This window comes from Parambassis ranga, chromosome 20, assembly GCF_900634625.1.
Source record: "Parambassis ranga chromosome 20, fParRan2.1, whole genome shotgun sequence".
In the NCBI taxonomy this organism is placed as follows: domain Eukaryota; kingdom Metazoa; phylum Chordata; class Actinopteri; family Ambassidae; genus Parambassis; species Parambassis ranga.
In genome coordinates, this window is record NC_041040.1 from 16,488,706 (window position 1) to 16,502,574 (window position 13,869).

General features: G+C 42.2%; 2 protein-coding genes and 1 long non-coding RNA gene across 3 annotated transcripts in view; 2 read left to right on the top strand and 1 right to left on the bottom strand.

Annotated features, from left to right (window-relative positions):
• LOC114453594 (enkurin-like) overlaps positions 1–1,398 on the top strand; it is a gene marked incomplete at its 5' end in the record, with an annotated part of 69,407 nt that extends 68,009 nt beyond the window's left edge. Inside the window, 3 exons of the mRNA XM_028433546.1 lie at positions 540–754; positions 841–987; positions 1,221–1,398. Of these exons, the coding sequence (XP_028289347.1) occupies positions 540–754; positions 841–987; positions 1,221–1,394 (536 nt within the window). The remainder of the gene's footprint in view (positions 1–539; positions 755–840; positions 988–1,220) is intronic.
• A 4,234-nt stretch (positions 1,399–5,632) lies between these two features.
• LOC114453543 (enkurin-like) lies at positions 5,633–8,431 on the top strand. The gene is made up of 5 exons (XM_028433497.1): positions 5,633–5,821; positions 7,351–7,529; positions 7,597–7,787; positions 7,874–8,020; positions 8,254–8,431. Exons 1-5 carry the CDS (start codon positions 5,742–5,744, stop codon positions 8,425–8,427), a joined length of 771 nt encoding a protein of 256 aa, XP_028289298.1. The 5' UTR covers positions 5,633–5,741; the 3' UTR covers positions 8,428–8,431.
• On the bottom strand, positions 7,816–8,777 carry LOC114453545 (uncharacterized). The gene is made up of 2 exons (XR_003672455.1): positions 8,645–8,777; positions 7,816–8,088 (listed from the first exon to the last, which is right to left on the bottom strand). It is a non-coding gene; the product is annotated as an uncharacterized LOC114453545 (long non-coding RNA).
• Positions 8,778–13,869: the final 5,092 nt, after the last annotated feature.

Sequence of the window (13,869 nt, forward strand, 5' to 3'; positions counted from 1 at the left end):
AGCTAGCTAACCACCAGCTAGCCACCATATTTAGCTAACTACTTTGTTGTTTGCTGTTTACCCTCACACCACACACACACACACACCCACACACACACACACACACACACACACACACACACACACACAAAAGTATTTGATCTATGTTGGATTTACTCAACAAGGAGCTCACAATTGACTTATTTAAGTGACAGGAGTTGTGTTTTTTGGCTTAACTTTGTTATGAAAATGAAGAAATGATCAGTTGTATTCTTTTCTTGAACCTCTGAAATGATTTTAGTGACTGTAGTAATTGATTATTTCGGTCTGTTTGGTAAAGGTATAGTCAAAGCACAGGCCAGCTGTGCTTCTTGAGAGCAAGTCAAATAAGGATGCGAGGAGAACTATGGGACCGGCAAAAATAATGGTGTCGCCTCCTGATAACTACCTCAAGAAGCGCTCAACAGAGGCGAGAGTGTAAAAGTGAGTTCCCCAGTTAGGCTGTTTGATTTTCTTTTGAGTGTTGATTATCAGTTTCTTCCTTTTTTGCGTTCTTTCAGACACACCTCCCTCAAAGCACGTCCGCACTGTGAGAAAGCCACCAGTTCCTTTGAGGACTGAGGTCCCACTCATGGGAATCCCCACCAAGAAGGCCTGTTTAAACACAACTGTAATGGTGCCGAAGAAACCGCATCCTACAATTGTAGACAGCAACAAAGGATCCAAGCAGCTCCTTGAAAACTCAGGACTTGTCCCAAAATACAGCCGTAAAAAGGTGTTTTCTTGAATTACTCAATACATGGTTTAGTTACAACAGTTTTATTTCAAAACATGTCTAAAGTTTCCTCCTTCTGTTTGCAGGACTATGGTCAGGTGCCTGAGTACCTGCTGCAGCGCAATGAAGAAGAGCGAATTGCTCAGGAGAGGCACGAGGACTTTCTGAAGGAGCAGAGGGAGCAGGCATCCATGAAGAACCTGTCAGAGGAGGAGCGTCAAGCTGTCCTGGAGGTACCTAAAAACATGGCTACACAGCGGCAGTCCTTTTTTTCTGAAACAGCAGGGGATCATTCAGGCACCTGGAACCAGTGAAGAAGCACAGGAAATGAACAGAATGATTCCATTACTTTAGGGAGAGGAATGAACCTTTTCAGCATCCATCAACTATTGCCAGTACCTTTTATTGACTCCTGTTTACTCTATAAAATCTCTGAATCCTGATATTTATCTCTCTGTCCTTCTAGACCCTGAAGAAAAACTGGGATAAGGTGCACCATGAGTACCAATGCCTGCCTCTCATCATTGAAACCCTGTCGAGGAAAACCCATAAGCTCCGACTGGAGGAGGCCATGACGCAGCTGGAGAGGGACATCAACCTCTTCGAGAGGTTCAAAACCATCTACATACCCAGCAATTAATACATTAAAGGGGTCAGATTTACTCCAATAAATGTCTCTACCATTCTTCCATTGACATTACACATGTATGGCTCAGACTAACAAAGACACACTTTCAATGATAAATCTATCTTTGATTCTTTATTGATTAACTAAACATCAAGGTTTAAGTGACGATGATGATATATAATCATCATATATAGAATCACTGTGGCAGAGAAGTTACACAAAGCGTCACCTTCCTCCTCCAAGAAACGCTGTCCACCAACTGCTGCCAGTTTGGCAGACACAGGCATCTTCCATGTCGGTTCCAGAACGTCATCATCCACATCTATGACAGGCAGCCCCAGTTTGTGGGCCACAATCTTTCCTACGGTGGTTTTCCCTGCTCCAGGAGGACCCATGAGGAGGATATTCTTGTCCCCCTGGCAGGCGGGTTGGGTGTGCTCTCAGTAAACCCATTCAGGAATCTAATAAGAGCCTCTCCCCCTGCGAAGGACAACAGTTAAACAGGCTTTACTAAGACCTATGAGGCTGCGACATACGTGTGCAGTTAGCACAGAACACTTAACCTACAAGTTAAAGTAGGTCTTCTTTTTTATTTAATATTACTGAACTGACAGCCTCCTGCTTTCTTCAGAGAGCTGCGACAACTTTCCACGTGTTTGCAGCTTGTATAACAAAAGTGACGTTACATTATTTCGATAAGGTTCATTTGGTCCTTCACCTATTTATGAACTATGATAGAATTCTTTTAGTCAGACCTGTGTCTTGTGTTAGTTCATAAATAGGTGAAGACCAAATGAACCTTATCGAAAATTACGAACAAGTTTTGGACAACAATGTGTCAAAGATTTCCGGACGCCTGGAGCAGCTGGAACAAAAAAGGGCACGCTATCGCAACCACCTTAAATTCAACCTGAGATGCCGAGACGAGGGAGTAACACCACCAAGCTTGGAAGTAAAAACCCCATCCCAACCCAAAATGCAAATAGGATAATAGAGAAAAGCCCGCACAGCGCTCCTTAAAGAAAGGATACGCTGCACGACAAGCAAAATAACCAACATCAACACAGAGATAAAAACACAAACGGAGCTTTCAGACTGAAATACCCCCACGGAAGAAAACACACAGAAACTCGTAAAAGAACACCTGAGGCAGACGCACGAAATATTTTTGAACGGACAAAGGTAAGACACATCAAAAACTGGACAGACTAATAACACGAAACAACATAGAAATAAGGACACAGACGAAGCGGAAAAAGAAAAATGGGTCAAAAACATCTCACAACGCCGCCTAACAAAGATAGGAAATAGACGTCCTGTCTCGCGGACTAACTATGCTGTCCACACCAAACAAAATACCACACGAAGAATTCATCCTAGCCACCGTATTAGCGTGTCAATCCATACCGGACCAGGGGAAAAAAGCAGAGCTAAGGAACGAGATAGCAGGTATTCTAAAATCCGCAAAATACACCAGCTAACATAACAAAAGAAGAAGCCAAAGCAATTAAAACATTGGCACAGGACAGAGCATCACAATCATACCCGCGGATAAGGTAGGACAACAGTCATTATGGACACTAAGCACTACGAGCAACAGATTGGAAACATGTTTAAAAGACACTGAACATATGAACCGCTCATAAAGGACCCCACAGAAGAAAAGAAAAGGACACTCAAAACACTACTCAAACCTTACTACAGGAAGGTAAAATAGATAAGAGCACATACAACCACCTCATGCCCACAGCCAGTATCACACCACGAATATATGGCACACCCAAAATCCACAAACAAAACACACCACTACGCCCATAGTGGACAGCATTGGATCAGTAACATACAACCTATCAAAAAGCACTAGTTGACCTCATAAAACCACTACTAGGCCTCACGAACAACACTGTAAAAACTCAAAACCAGTTAGCGCAGGAACTCAGGGACACCACAGTACACCCGGACGAAATATTCATATCACATGACGTAATATCCCTCTTCACCAAAACACCAGTAAACGTAACACTGCAGATAGTAGAGAAACCGCCTCAGGACAGACAAGACACTACCAAACGGACCAATCTAGCAGTAACGACATAACCCGGCTGCTACATTTCGTATCCACATCCACATATTTCCAATTCAGGGTATTTATACAGACAGAGGGAGGCTTTGCAATGGGGGACCCACTCTCAGCCATCATGAGTGGTTTTTTTATGGAGGACCTAGAAGAGAAGGCCATCTGCACGGCACCTGCACAATGCGGTCTCAAAATGTGGAGGAGATACCTGGATGACATCCTGGAAAAAATAAAAACTGGCCACACACAGGAGTTAACAGACCACCTCAACAAAATAGACAGCACAGGAAAAATCAAATTCACACACGAGGAGGAAAAAGACAGTACGATAACCTTTTTGGACATAAACATCACACATCTACAGGACGGCAGCATAAAAATCAAAATTCACAGGAAACCCACAACACACCGACCAATACCTGTTATGGACGTCTGAACACCCCACCGCACACATACTCTCCGCCGTACGAACACTATTCGACAGAGCCACCATGATCACAGACCCACAAGACAGACAGGAGGAGGAAAAACACATCATAAAGCCTTAAAAAAATGCCAGTACCCCATGTGGGCAATCAAAAAAGGAAAACACAAATCGACAACAGAAAAAACAAAGAAAAAAAGAGAAACACAAACCAAAAACAAAATAAAACAATGGTGACACTCCCCTACATCCGTGGAATAACGGAAAAATACAAAGAGCAATGAGTAAAACACAACATCAATACACCCGTCAAAACACATCGGAAACTCAGACAACTACTGGTGCACCCAAAAGACAAGATCGAACCGGACAAAAAATGCAACGTCATATACGAAATACCCTGCCTGTCCTGCAATAAACATACATCGGTGAAACAGGAAGATCATTCAGCACACGGAAAAAAGAACATAAAACAGAATGTGAAAGGAATCAGCTGGGATGAGCACAAGGGCAACAAAACAGAAAGCACAACAAGAAAACCTGAAATCAGCAATCTCGGATCATTGCAAAAGAGAAAGGCACATTATGGACTGGGATGGGGCAAAAGTGATCGGAAACGAGGACAACAAATTCAAACGGTGGATTAAGGAAGCCATCGAAATAAGGAAGCGGGCCAATAGGACAATGAACTGGGACGAGGGAACTTTTACACTGTCCCACACCTGGAACACTGTCCTGAGGAGACCAGACTGCTGTCCCACACCTGGGACACAGCGCTGAGGAAGCCGGACTACAGGTGGCGCTGTTCCCCCACTACCTGGAGTAGTGGGAGAATGGCGCCACAACCTGCATAAGATCAGCTGGCAGACACGTCACGTAACATCATGTGACTTCTGAGGAAGACTGCAGGAAGTAGTCCGAACATGTCAAGGTAAAACACGAGACACAGGTCTGACTAAAAAGAATTCTATCATAGTGACGTACATTGTTATTCATAGTTTTAGGCAAGACGCTCACCTCAGGTCTTGGCTTTGTGTCCTCAAATCTTGTTGACAAATGTCTCAGCAAAGTCACAGCTTATTTTGTTGAATACTATGAAAGAAAGAATCACTTTCAGGCACATTATTCCGCAGGCTCCATAAACAACTACGGCCAGCTCGGAGGGACAAATTTAATCACTACGGAAGCGCAGTAGGAACCAATTCCCCCTGCGTTTGTTAGTTATGCATTATAATTATTTACAGAAGCTACATATTACACAGCACATTGAATCAATACGACTGTATAATTTAGGGCAACAAATGTGCTTTTAATCGCGAAAGAAATAAATATAAAACTGATTGAACGGGTGCTGCGTTCAAGTGCTCGGTTAATCTCGTAAATCATTGTTATAAAGTCGAAGGTACGATTTTAACGGGCGTTATTTTGGAAATCCATGAGTTCAAGACAATAAAGCAAAGACTAAACATTATGTGATTGTGTTTACAGCGACTGCTAAGTTGAAATCTAATATTAAAATCAGCCGGTGCTGATAATAGTATAGAACGTAGGCCAGGTCCTCCTCTGTAGGTGTGTGTGCGTCTGTAGCTAAAACAAACCCATGGTATGCAGACCACTGTGCGGACAGAATATAAAGCAAGGAGCATAAAGGTTATACGTGACAGATCAGATATCATGGGAAGACATGCGTTACAAAAATACCTACTATACCAGAATGCAACACCTCCTCCGCAGGTTGCCTAGCAACTGTCCTGCGCTTGTGTTGGCAAACAAATTCGAGCAAGCTTTTCTTCAGGTTATTATTCGGCCACAGAAACCACTCAGTTGATTCGTACCTTTTGGGTTGAAATTATTCAACATGCCTGAAGGTGTGAAGCCGCCAGAAAGCATCTACAATTGCATTCCAGAGAAAGAGCGGAAGATTGAAAAACCCCCGCTGTGAGTTACATTATCTTAGCTAACTCACTTAGCTAGCCACCATGCTAATTTAGCTAACTACTTTGTTGTTTGCTGTTTACCCTCACACACACACACACACACACACACACACAAAAGTATTTGATCTATGTTGGATTTACTCAACAAGGAGCTCACAATTGACTTATTTAACCCTCATGCACTGTTCGGGACATTTTTGTCCTCTGAGAGAAATTTTTCTGTTTATTTTGGCCATAACTTTGTCAATATGTGAACAAATTGAATAATTTTTGCTCAACAAGCTTAATTTTACATAATTTTTGTTAATATGATTTTAACATTTTTCATTGGTCAACAGTACACTGTGGGCAAATTCTACCCCCTAATGTGTTGTTCGGGACAAAAACGTCCCCTAACTTTAACAGTTTTAAAAATATATTAGATAAATATTTTTTGAATTTTTTTTGCATTGACCTTTTAATTAACTTCAGTTCTAATCAACAGTAGTGAAAAAATCATTTTCCCCCAGGATTTTAACCCTTTAATCACCAATTTTATAAGGGGTGGTGCTGAAAATTGGAAAAAAAAGGCACAAAAAGGCTAATTTTTAATAGAAAAGGTGAATGTGGACTGGATTTTTTTTTAACCTTTATTACAGTCTTGGTCATGTCAAACATCAGTAAAAAAATTGACTTTATTGCATTATTGGTTTTTGCACAGCACTGGATTTTCTTTTTTTCTCCCATTTTGTCCCATAGACTTACATTATAACCACTTTTTTTTGACTGCACAGCCATGGCACTACATAATCATGCATTCTTGATTGTTGGTGGTTTACCCTGTTGGTAGGAGGTAAAGTGTGATTTTTACAGTTAATATGGTCATTAAGTTGTTAACTGTAAAAATCACAAATTTTACCTCCTACCAACAGGGTAAACCACCAACAATCAAGAATGCATGATTATGTAGTGCCATGGCTGTGCAGTCAAAAAAAGTGGTTATAATGTAAGTCTATGGGACAAAATGGGAGAAAAAAAGAAAATCCAGTGCTGTGCAAAAACCAATAATGCAATAAAGTCAATTTTTTTACTGATGTTTGACATGACCAAGACTGTAATAAAGGTTAAAAAAAATCCAGTCCACATTCACCTTTACTATTAAAAATTAGCCATTTTGTGTGTTTTTTTTTTCCAATTTTCAGCACCACCCCTTATAAAATTAAAGGGTTAAAATCCTGGGGGAAAATGATTTTTTCACTACTGTTGATTAGAACTGAAGTTAATTAAAAGGTCAATGCAAAAAAATTTCAAAAAATTATTTATCTGATATATTTTTAAAACTGTTAAAGTTAGGGGACGTTTTTGTCCCGAACAACACATTAGGGTAGTGTTTGCGAACAGTCCATGAGGGTTAAGTGACAGGAGTTGTGTTTTTTGGCTTAACTTTGTTTGTTATGAAAATGAAGAAATGATCAGTTGTATTCTTTTCTTGAACCTCTGAAATGATTTTAGTGACTGTAGTAATTGATTATTTCGGTCTGTTTGGTAAAGGTATATGTCAAAGCACAGGCCAGCTGTGCTTCTTGAGAGCAAGTCAAATAAGGATGCGAGGAGAACTATGGGACCGGCAAAAATAATGGTGTCGCCTCCTGATAACTACCTCAAGAAGCGCTCAACAGAGGCGAGAGTGTGTAAAGTGAGTTCCCCAGTTAGGCTGTTTGATTTTCTTTTGAGTGTTGATTATCAGTTTCTTCCTTTTTTGCGTTCTTTCAGACACACCTCCCTCAAAGCACGTCCGCACTGTGAGAAAGCCACCAGTTCCTTTGAGGACTGAGGTCCCACTCATGGGAATCCCCACCAAGAAGGCCTGTTTAAACACAACTGTAATGGTGCCGAAGAAACCGCATCCTACAATTGTAGACAGCAACAAAGGATCCAAGCAGCTCCTTGAAAACTCAGGACTTGTCCCAAAATACAGCCGTAAAAAGGTGTTTTCTTGAATTACTCAATACATGGTTTAGTTACAACAGTTTTATTTCAAAACATGTCTAAAGTTTCCTCCTTCTGTTTGCAGGACTATGGTCAGGTGCCTGAGTACCTGCTGCAGCGCAATGAAGAAGAGCGAATTGCTCAGGAGAGGCACGAGGACTTTCTGAAGGAGCAGAGGGAGCAGGCATCCATGAAGAACCTGTCAGAGGAGGAGCGTCAAGCTGTCCTGGAGGTACCTAAAAACATGGCTACACAGCGGCAGTCCTTTTTTTCTGAAACAGCAGGGGATCATTCAGGCACCTGGAACCAGTGAAGAAGCACAGGAAATGAACAGAATGATTCCATTACTTTAGGGAGAGGAATGAACCTTTTCAGCATCCATCAACTATTGCCAGTACCTTTTATTGACTCCTGTTTACTCTATAAAATCTCTGAATCCTGATATTTATCTCTCTGTCCTTCTAGACCCTGAAGAAAAACTGGGATAAGGTGCACCATGAGTACCAATGCCTGCCTCTCATCATTGAAACCCTGTCGAGGAAAACCCATAAGCTCCGACTGGAGGAGGCCATGACGCAGCTGGAGAGGGACATCAACCTCTTCGAGAGGTTCAAAACCATCTACATACCCAGCAATTAATACATTAAAGGGGTCAGATTTACTCCAATAAATGTCTCTACCATTCTTCCATTGACATTACACATGTATGGCTCAGACTAACAAAGACACACTTTCAATGATAAATCTATCTTTGATTCTTTATTGATTAACTAAACATCAAGGTTTAAGTGACGATGATGATATATAATCATCATATATAGAATCACTGTGGCAGAGAAGTTACACAAAGCGTCACCTTCCTCCTCCAAGAAACGCTGTCCACCAACTGCTGCCAGTTTGGCAGACACAGGCATCTTCCATGTCGGTTCCAGAACGTCATCATCCACATCTATGACAGGCAGCCCCAGTTTGTGGGCCACAATCTTTCCTACGGTGGTTTTCCCTGCTCCAGGAGGACCCATGAGGAGGATATTCTTGTCCCCCTGGCAGGCGGGTTGGGTGTGCTCTCAGTAAACCCATTCAGGAATCTAATAAGAGCCTCTCCCCCTGCGAAGGACAACAGTTAAACAGGCTTTACTAAGACCTATGAGGCTGCGACATACGTGTGCAGTTAGCACAGAACACTTAACCTACAAGTTAAAGTAGGTCTTCTTTTTTTATTTAATATTACTGAACTGACAGCCTCCTGCTTTCTTCAGAGAGCTGCGACAACTTTCCACGTGTTTTGCAGCTTGTAAATAACAAAGTGACTGTAAGAGCCAGTTAAGTTAATTTATATGTAATAATAATTTAGTTTAAAAAATGTGAAGCAAATAATTTTATTTGAATTATAAAGACCGTTGCTAAAATACATAATTTAACAATTAAAATATGTTAAAGAATTTTTGTTATAAATACGTCATGCTGTCATAGTTTTACGTTACAGTCAGATTGCAGCTAGACACGTAAGAAGCAACACAGTTTTTTGACCGAGCGTACCTTGTCTATTGTATTGTATTTTTTTTGTGTGATTTTAGTAAATCTTGGAAAAGAAGATTCGGTCTCGCTCGCGTTTCTTCAAACTACTGGTTGTTAGGAAGCTGCAAAATTGGGACAGAATTAAAAAGCACAGGAGTGCCAATACATTAGTCAAAAAACTAGCTTATGTCCTATGGAGCCTCGCTGGAGCGCTTTGTAACGCGGCTTGTGTGGAGAGCTGGCCAGGAGAAGTTGCGACTAAACGGGCAATCCACTGCAGCATGTGATAGAGAAGCACTCCGTAGCAGTGAGTATTGTGAAGAAAAGACGTGATACGCATGCATGAAGAATGTTTTGTTCGGAGGAAAACGAAGTAAATGCTCTAACCGCATGTCAGCGAGCTGATTCTCTGCCCCTGTGAGAACGCATGTGAGTAGCAAGAGTGGATTCAGTCGATGTGGAGAGTGTGATTTTGAAGAGGTTGTTTGCACATAGTTCGTTTGGAAAGGCATTTTTAAAGAAAGTGCTTTAAACTTTGTGCATGCAACGTGAGCATTACTCCGCGAGTGGAACGATGGCTGATGAAGATGAAACGATATGCGGTGAGGAGGCAGAGGGGCGGGGAAGATCACGCAAGTTAACAGAGAAGGGTTTGGAGGAAAGGTTGCAAAGGCTCACAGCATCGAGGAAACGAACTTTTCGAGCCCTAGCAGGCCAAATGAAGGAGATAGAGGCAATGAGAACTGACACTCAAACTGTACAAAATGTGAAGGACATGTTGGAAACTGAATTTGAACCGTCTCTACATGAGTTCATTAGACTCAACAAAGAAGTTGGCAATTTGTTAACAGAAGATGAAAAAATGTTTGACCATGTTGATTGGTTTGAACCAAAACTGGAACTGTTTAATGCTTTTAAGAGGACAACTAAAAGATGGGTTGCAGATGTGCAAGAATCCATAGAGAAGGAAACTGAGCAGCCAAGAAAACATGATGGAATAGATGAACATCAAGAGGCTGTTTTACCAAGTGATAGTATTTCGCAGATAGGGGTCAGCAGTGCTGCAAAGGCTCACACATGCAGATCTCATGTGACTCGTGCATCAAGCACTTCATCTGTATCGTCCACACGTGCTAGGCAGGAAGCAGAGCATGCTGCTTTGCTGGAACGCGCAGCAGCGATGAAGAAAAAGCGAGAACTTGAATTTGAGGCAACAAGAATTAAGCAGCAGTTTGAGTTTGAAACAGCTAGACTTAAGGCTGAAAAAGAGGAGTTAGCGATAGAGACTGCATTAGCTGAAAGCCAAGCAAAACTGAAGGTGCTTACAGAATATGAACGCTCTGAAGATGGTGCAAGTAGTTATGCATCAATGCAGAAACCAAGTGAAAATGTGAAGAAGGAAAGAGTTAGCACTGCGCTACCGACACAAGCTAATGTGAATGTTCATGTGCCAGCACAAGTGCAGCACTCACGAATACCACAGCAGCTACAACCCGTCTCACATCAAAGACTTAGAACGCAAACTGACAGAGGTGATGACATGTTGACAGTCATGCAAAAACAGAATGTGATCACTGAGCTGCTTGTAAGGCAACAGCAGCTTTCTCAACTGCCAACTAAGGATATTTCTGTTTTCAAGGGTGATGCACTTCAGTATAAATCGTTCATGAGGGCATTTGAGCATGCGATTGAGCAGAAGACAGACAATGATCAAGATAAATTGTACTTCTTGGAACAGTTTACTGATGGTGAGCCTCAAGAACTGGTGCGCAGCTGTGCTCACATGTCACCTAACAGAGGTTATGAAGAGGCAAAGCAGTTACTTCATAAGCATTATGGGGATGAACTGGTGATAGCCAACGCATACATTGATAAGGCACTCAAATGGCCACAAGTGAAGTCAGATGATGGAAAAGCATTGAATGCTTATGCAATGTTTCTGATTGGATGTCGTAACTCTATGGAGGACATTGAATATTTAGAAGAGATGGATAACCCTACAAACCTGCGGACAGTGATATCCAAACTGCCTTACAAAATGAAAGAAAGATGGCGTGCTGAAGCTTTTGATCTCAAAGAGAGAAGAGGAAGAAGAGCAAGGTTTGCTGATTTGGTTGCTTTCATAGAACGCCAGGCCAAGATAACTATGGATCCTCTGTTTGGTAATATCTCAGACAGCCGTACAAACACGGTTGGAAAGATGACTCAAAGGGAAAAGCAGCCGGCAAGGAAAGAGGTTCGTGGAAGCAGTTTTGCAACCAGTGTTGCTGCTGAAAGTAAAGCACCTCAAGTAACACCTGTCAAGCCTGCTAACATAAGTAAAATAGTGAATGCCTTTGCTAAACCATGTTTGTATTGCCAGCAGTCTCACACGCTTCTTTTATGCAATAAGATCAAAGGTCAGCCACATAAAGAAAGAGTGGAATTTCTGAAATCAAAGGGCTTATGTTTTGGATGCTTGGTTCCTGGCCACCTTAGCAAGTTTTGCAAACGGCGGTTAGAGTGCAAAGAATGTGCATTAAAACACCCTGACATTCTGCACAAAGTGAGTGAGGATTGTTCTGTTTTACCAGAAAGTAAGGATGGAGCACAAAGTAAAGAAGGGTCGTGTGTAGAAGTTCCCATCACGCAAGAGTCCTGTGGTCTCACGGGGGCTGGAGAAGCTGAATGTGTGCTGTCGATAGTACCAGTAAAAATCAAGTCAAAGAATAGTGATAAGCACATTGAAACTTACGCTCTTCTGGACCCGGGAAGCACAGCAACATTCTGCACAGAAGACCTGCAAAGGAAACTGAATGTAAAAGGGAAGCCCACTAGAATACTTCTTAGCACCATGGGTCAAGATAAATCAGGAAAACAAAAGGTGGTGAACAGTTTTGTGATATCTGGCTTAGAAGTGTGCGGACTGGAAGACACCATGTTCATTGAGTTACCCGAGGTGTTCACTCATAACAACATACCTGTTCATGCTGGAAACATACCCAAACAGTCAGATATTCAAAAGTGGCCTTATCTTCAGGAAGTCAGGTTGCCAGAGATAAAGGCTGATGTAGGCCTACTTATTGGAGTTAACTGTTCAAGAGCCATGGAGCCTTGGCGCATCATTAATGGACAAGACGGAGGTCCTTATGCAATGAAAACAGCTATTGGCTGGGTGGTGAACGGACCTGTAAGAAAGGACCTGAATGACTCAAAGAATAAGCCGCCTCATTACTCAGTGAACAGAATCTCTTTGATGGAGATCGAAAAGTTACTGGTGCAACAGTACAATACTGATTTTCCAGAGCGCAACTATGATGATAAGGAGGAAATGTCTCTGGAAGACAAGCAATTTTTGCAGTCTGTGGAGAAGACGACAATCTTTGAGAAAGGACATTATAGCATTGGGTTGCCATTCAGGAAGGAGAACCTTCAAATGCCCAATAACCGTTGTGTGGCAGAACAACGTGTAGCATGTTTGCTCAGGAAGTTTAAAAAGAATCCTGAATTCTTCGATGACTACAGGAGTTTCATGGAAACCATCATTGATAAGGGATACGCTGTCCAGGTTCCGACAGACCAACTGAACAGAGATGACAACAGGGTGTTTTACATACCGCACCATGGTGTTTATCACCCGAAGAAACTAAAGTTGCGGGTGGTGTTTGACTGCACTTCCTCATACCAGAATAAGTGCCTGAATAGTGAGTTGCTACAGGGACCTGACCTGACCAACACATTAATCGGAGTGCTTTTGAGATTTCGTGAGGAGTCTGTAGCGGTAATGGCAGACATTGAGTCAATGTTTTACCAAGTCAAAGTGCCAGGGCATGATGCAGACTTACTCCGTTTTCTTTGGTGGCCCAATGGCAATTTGGATGAGCCAGCGGAGGAGTTTCGGATGACAGTGCACCTTTTCGGAGCTACTTCTTCTCCAAGCGTAGCCTCATACGCACTGAAAAGAACTGCAGAGGATCACAAAGATCTTGCATCCCCAGATGCTGTCCAGACAGTACTGCGAAATTTTTATGTAGATGACTGCCTGAAAAGTGTGCCTACTGATGATGACGCAATAACCTTAGTCAGCGACCTTCAAGCTTTGTGCAGCAGTGGAGGGTTCACCTTAACAAAGTGGATGAGCAACAGCAGAAAGGTGTTACTGTCCATCCCAGAAGAACACAGAGCCAGTGAAGTGAAAGACCTGGACTTACGACACGACACTCTGCCAGTAGAGAGGGCACTTGGTGTGCAGTGGGACACAGAAACTGATACTTTCACCTACAGTATGAAGCTGCGAGACAGACCAAAGACCAGAAGAGGGATTTTGTCAGTCATCAATTCCATCTACGACCCTCTCGGCTTTCTGGCCCCGGTCATCTTGCATGCTAAACTTTTGTTGAAAGAACTCTGTAAAGAGAAGCATGGATGGGATGAGAACATTGGAGAAAAGCATGCGGAAGACTGGGAAAGATGGATGAAGGATGTTACTCACCTCTCCAACTTTCATGTCAGTAGGTGTCTTAAACCCACCAAGTTTGGAAGTACTGTTTCAGCACAGATACATCATTTTTCAGATGCCTCAGA

Bases quoted from the DNA above. Each gene is read 5' to 3' on its own strand.
- LOC114453543 (XM_028433497.1), top strand. From the start codon at position 5,742: ATGCCTGAAGGTGTGAAGCCGCCAGAAAGCATCTACAATTGCATTCCA. The intron at 7,530-7,596 runs TGAGTGTTGATT...CAAAGCACGTCC, and splicing joins TAGGCTGTTTGATTTTCTTT to GCACTGTGAGAAAGCCACCA. The intron at 8,021-8,253 runs GTACCTAAAAAC...CTGTCCTTCTAG, and splicing joins AGCGTCAAGCTGTCCTGGAG to ACCCTGAAGAAAAACTGGGA.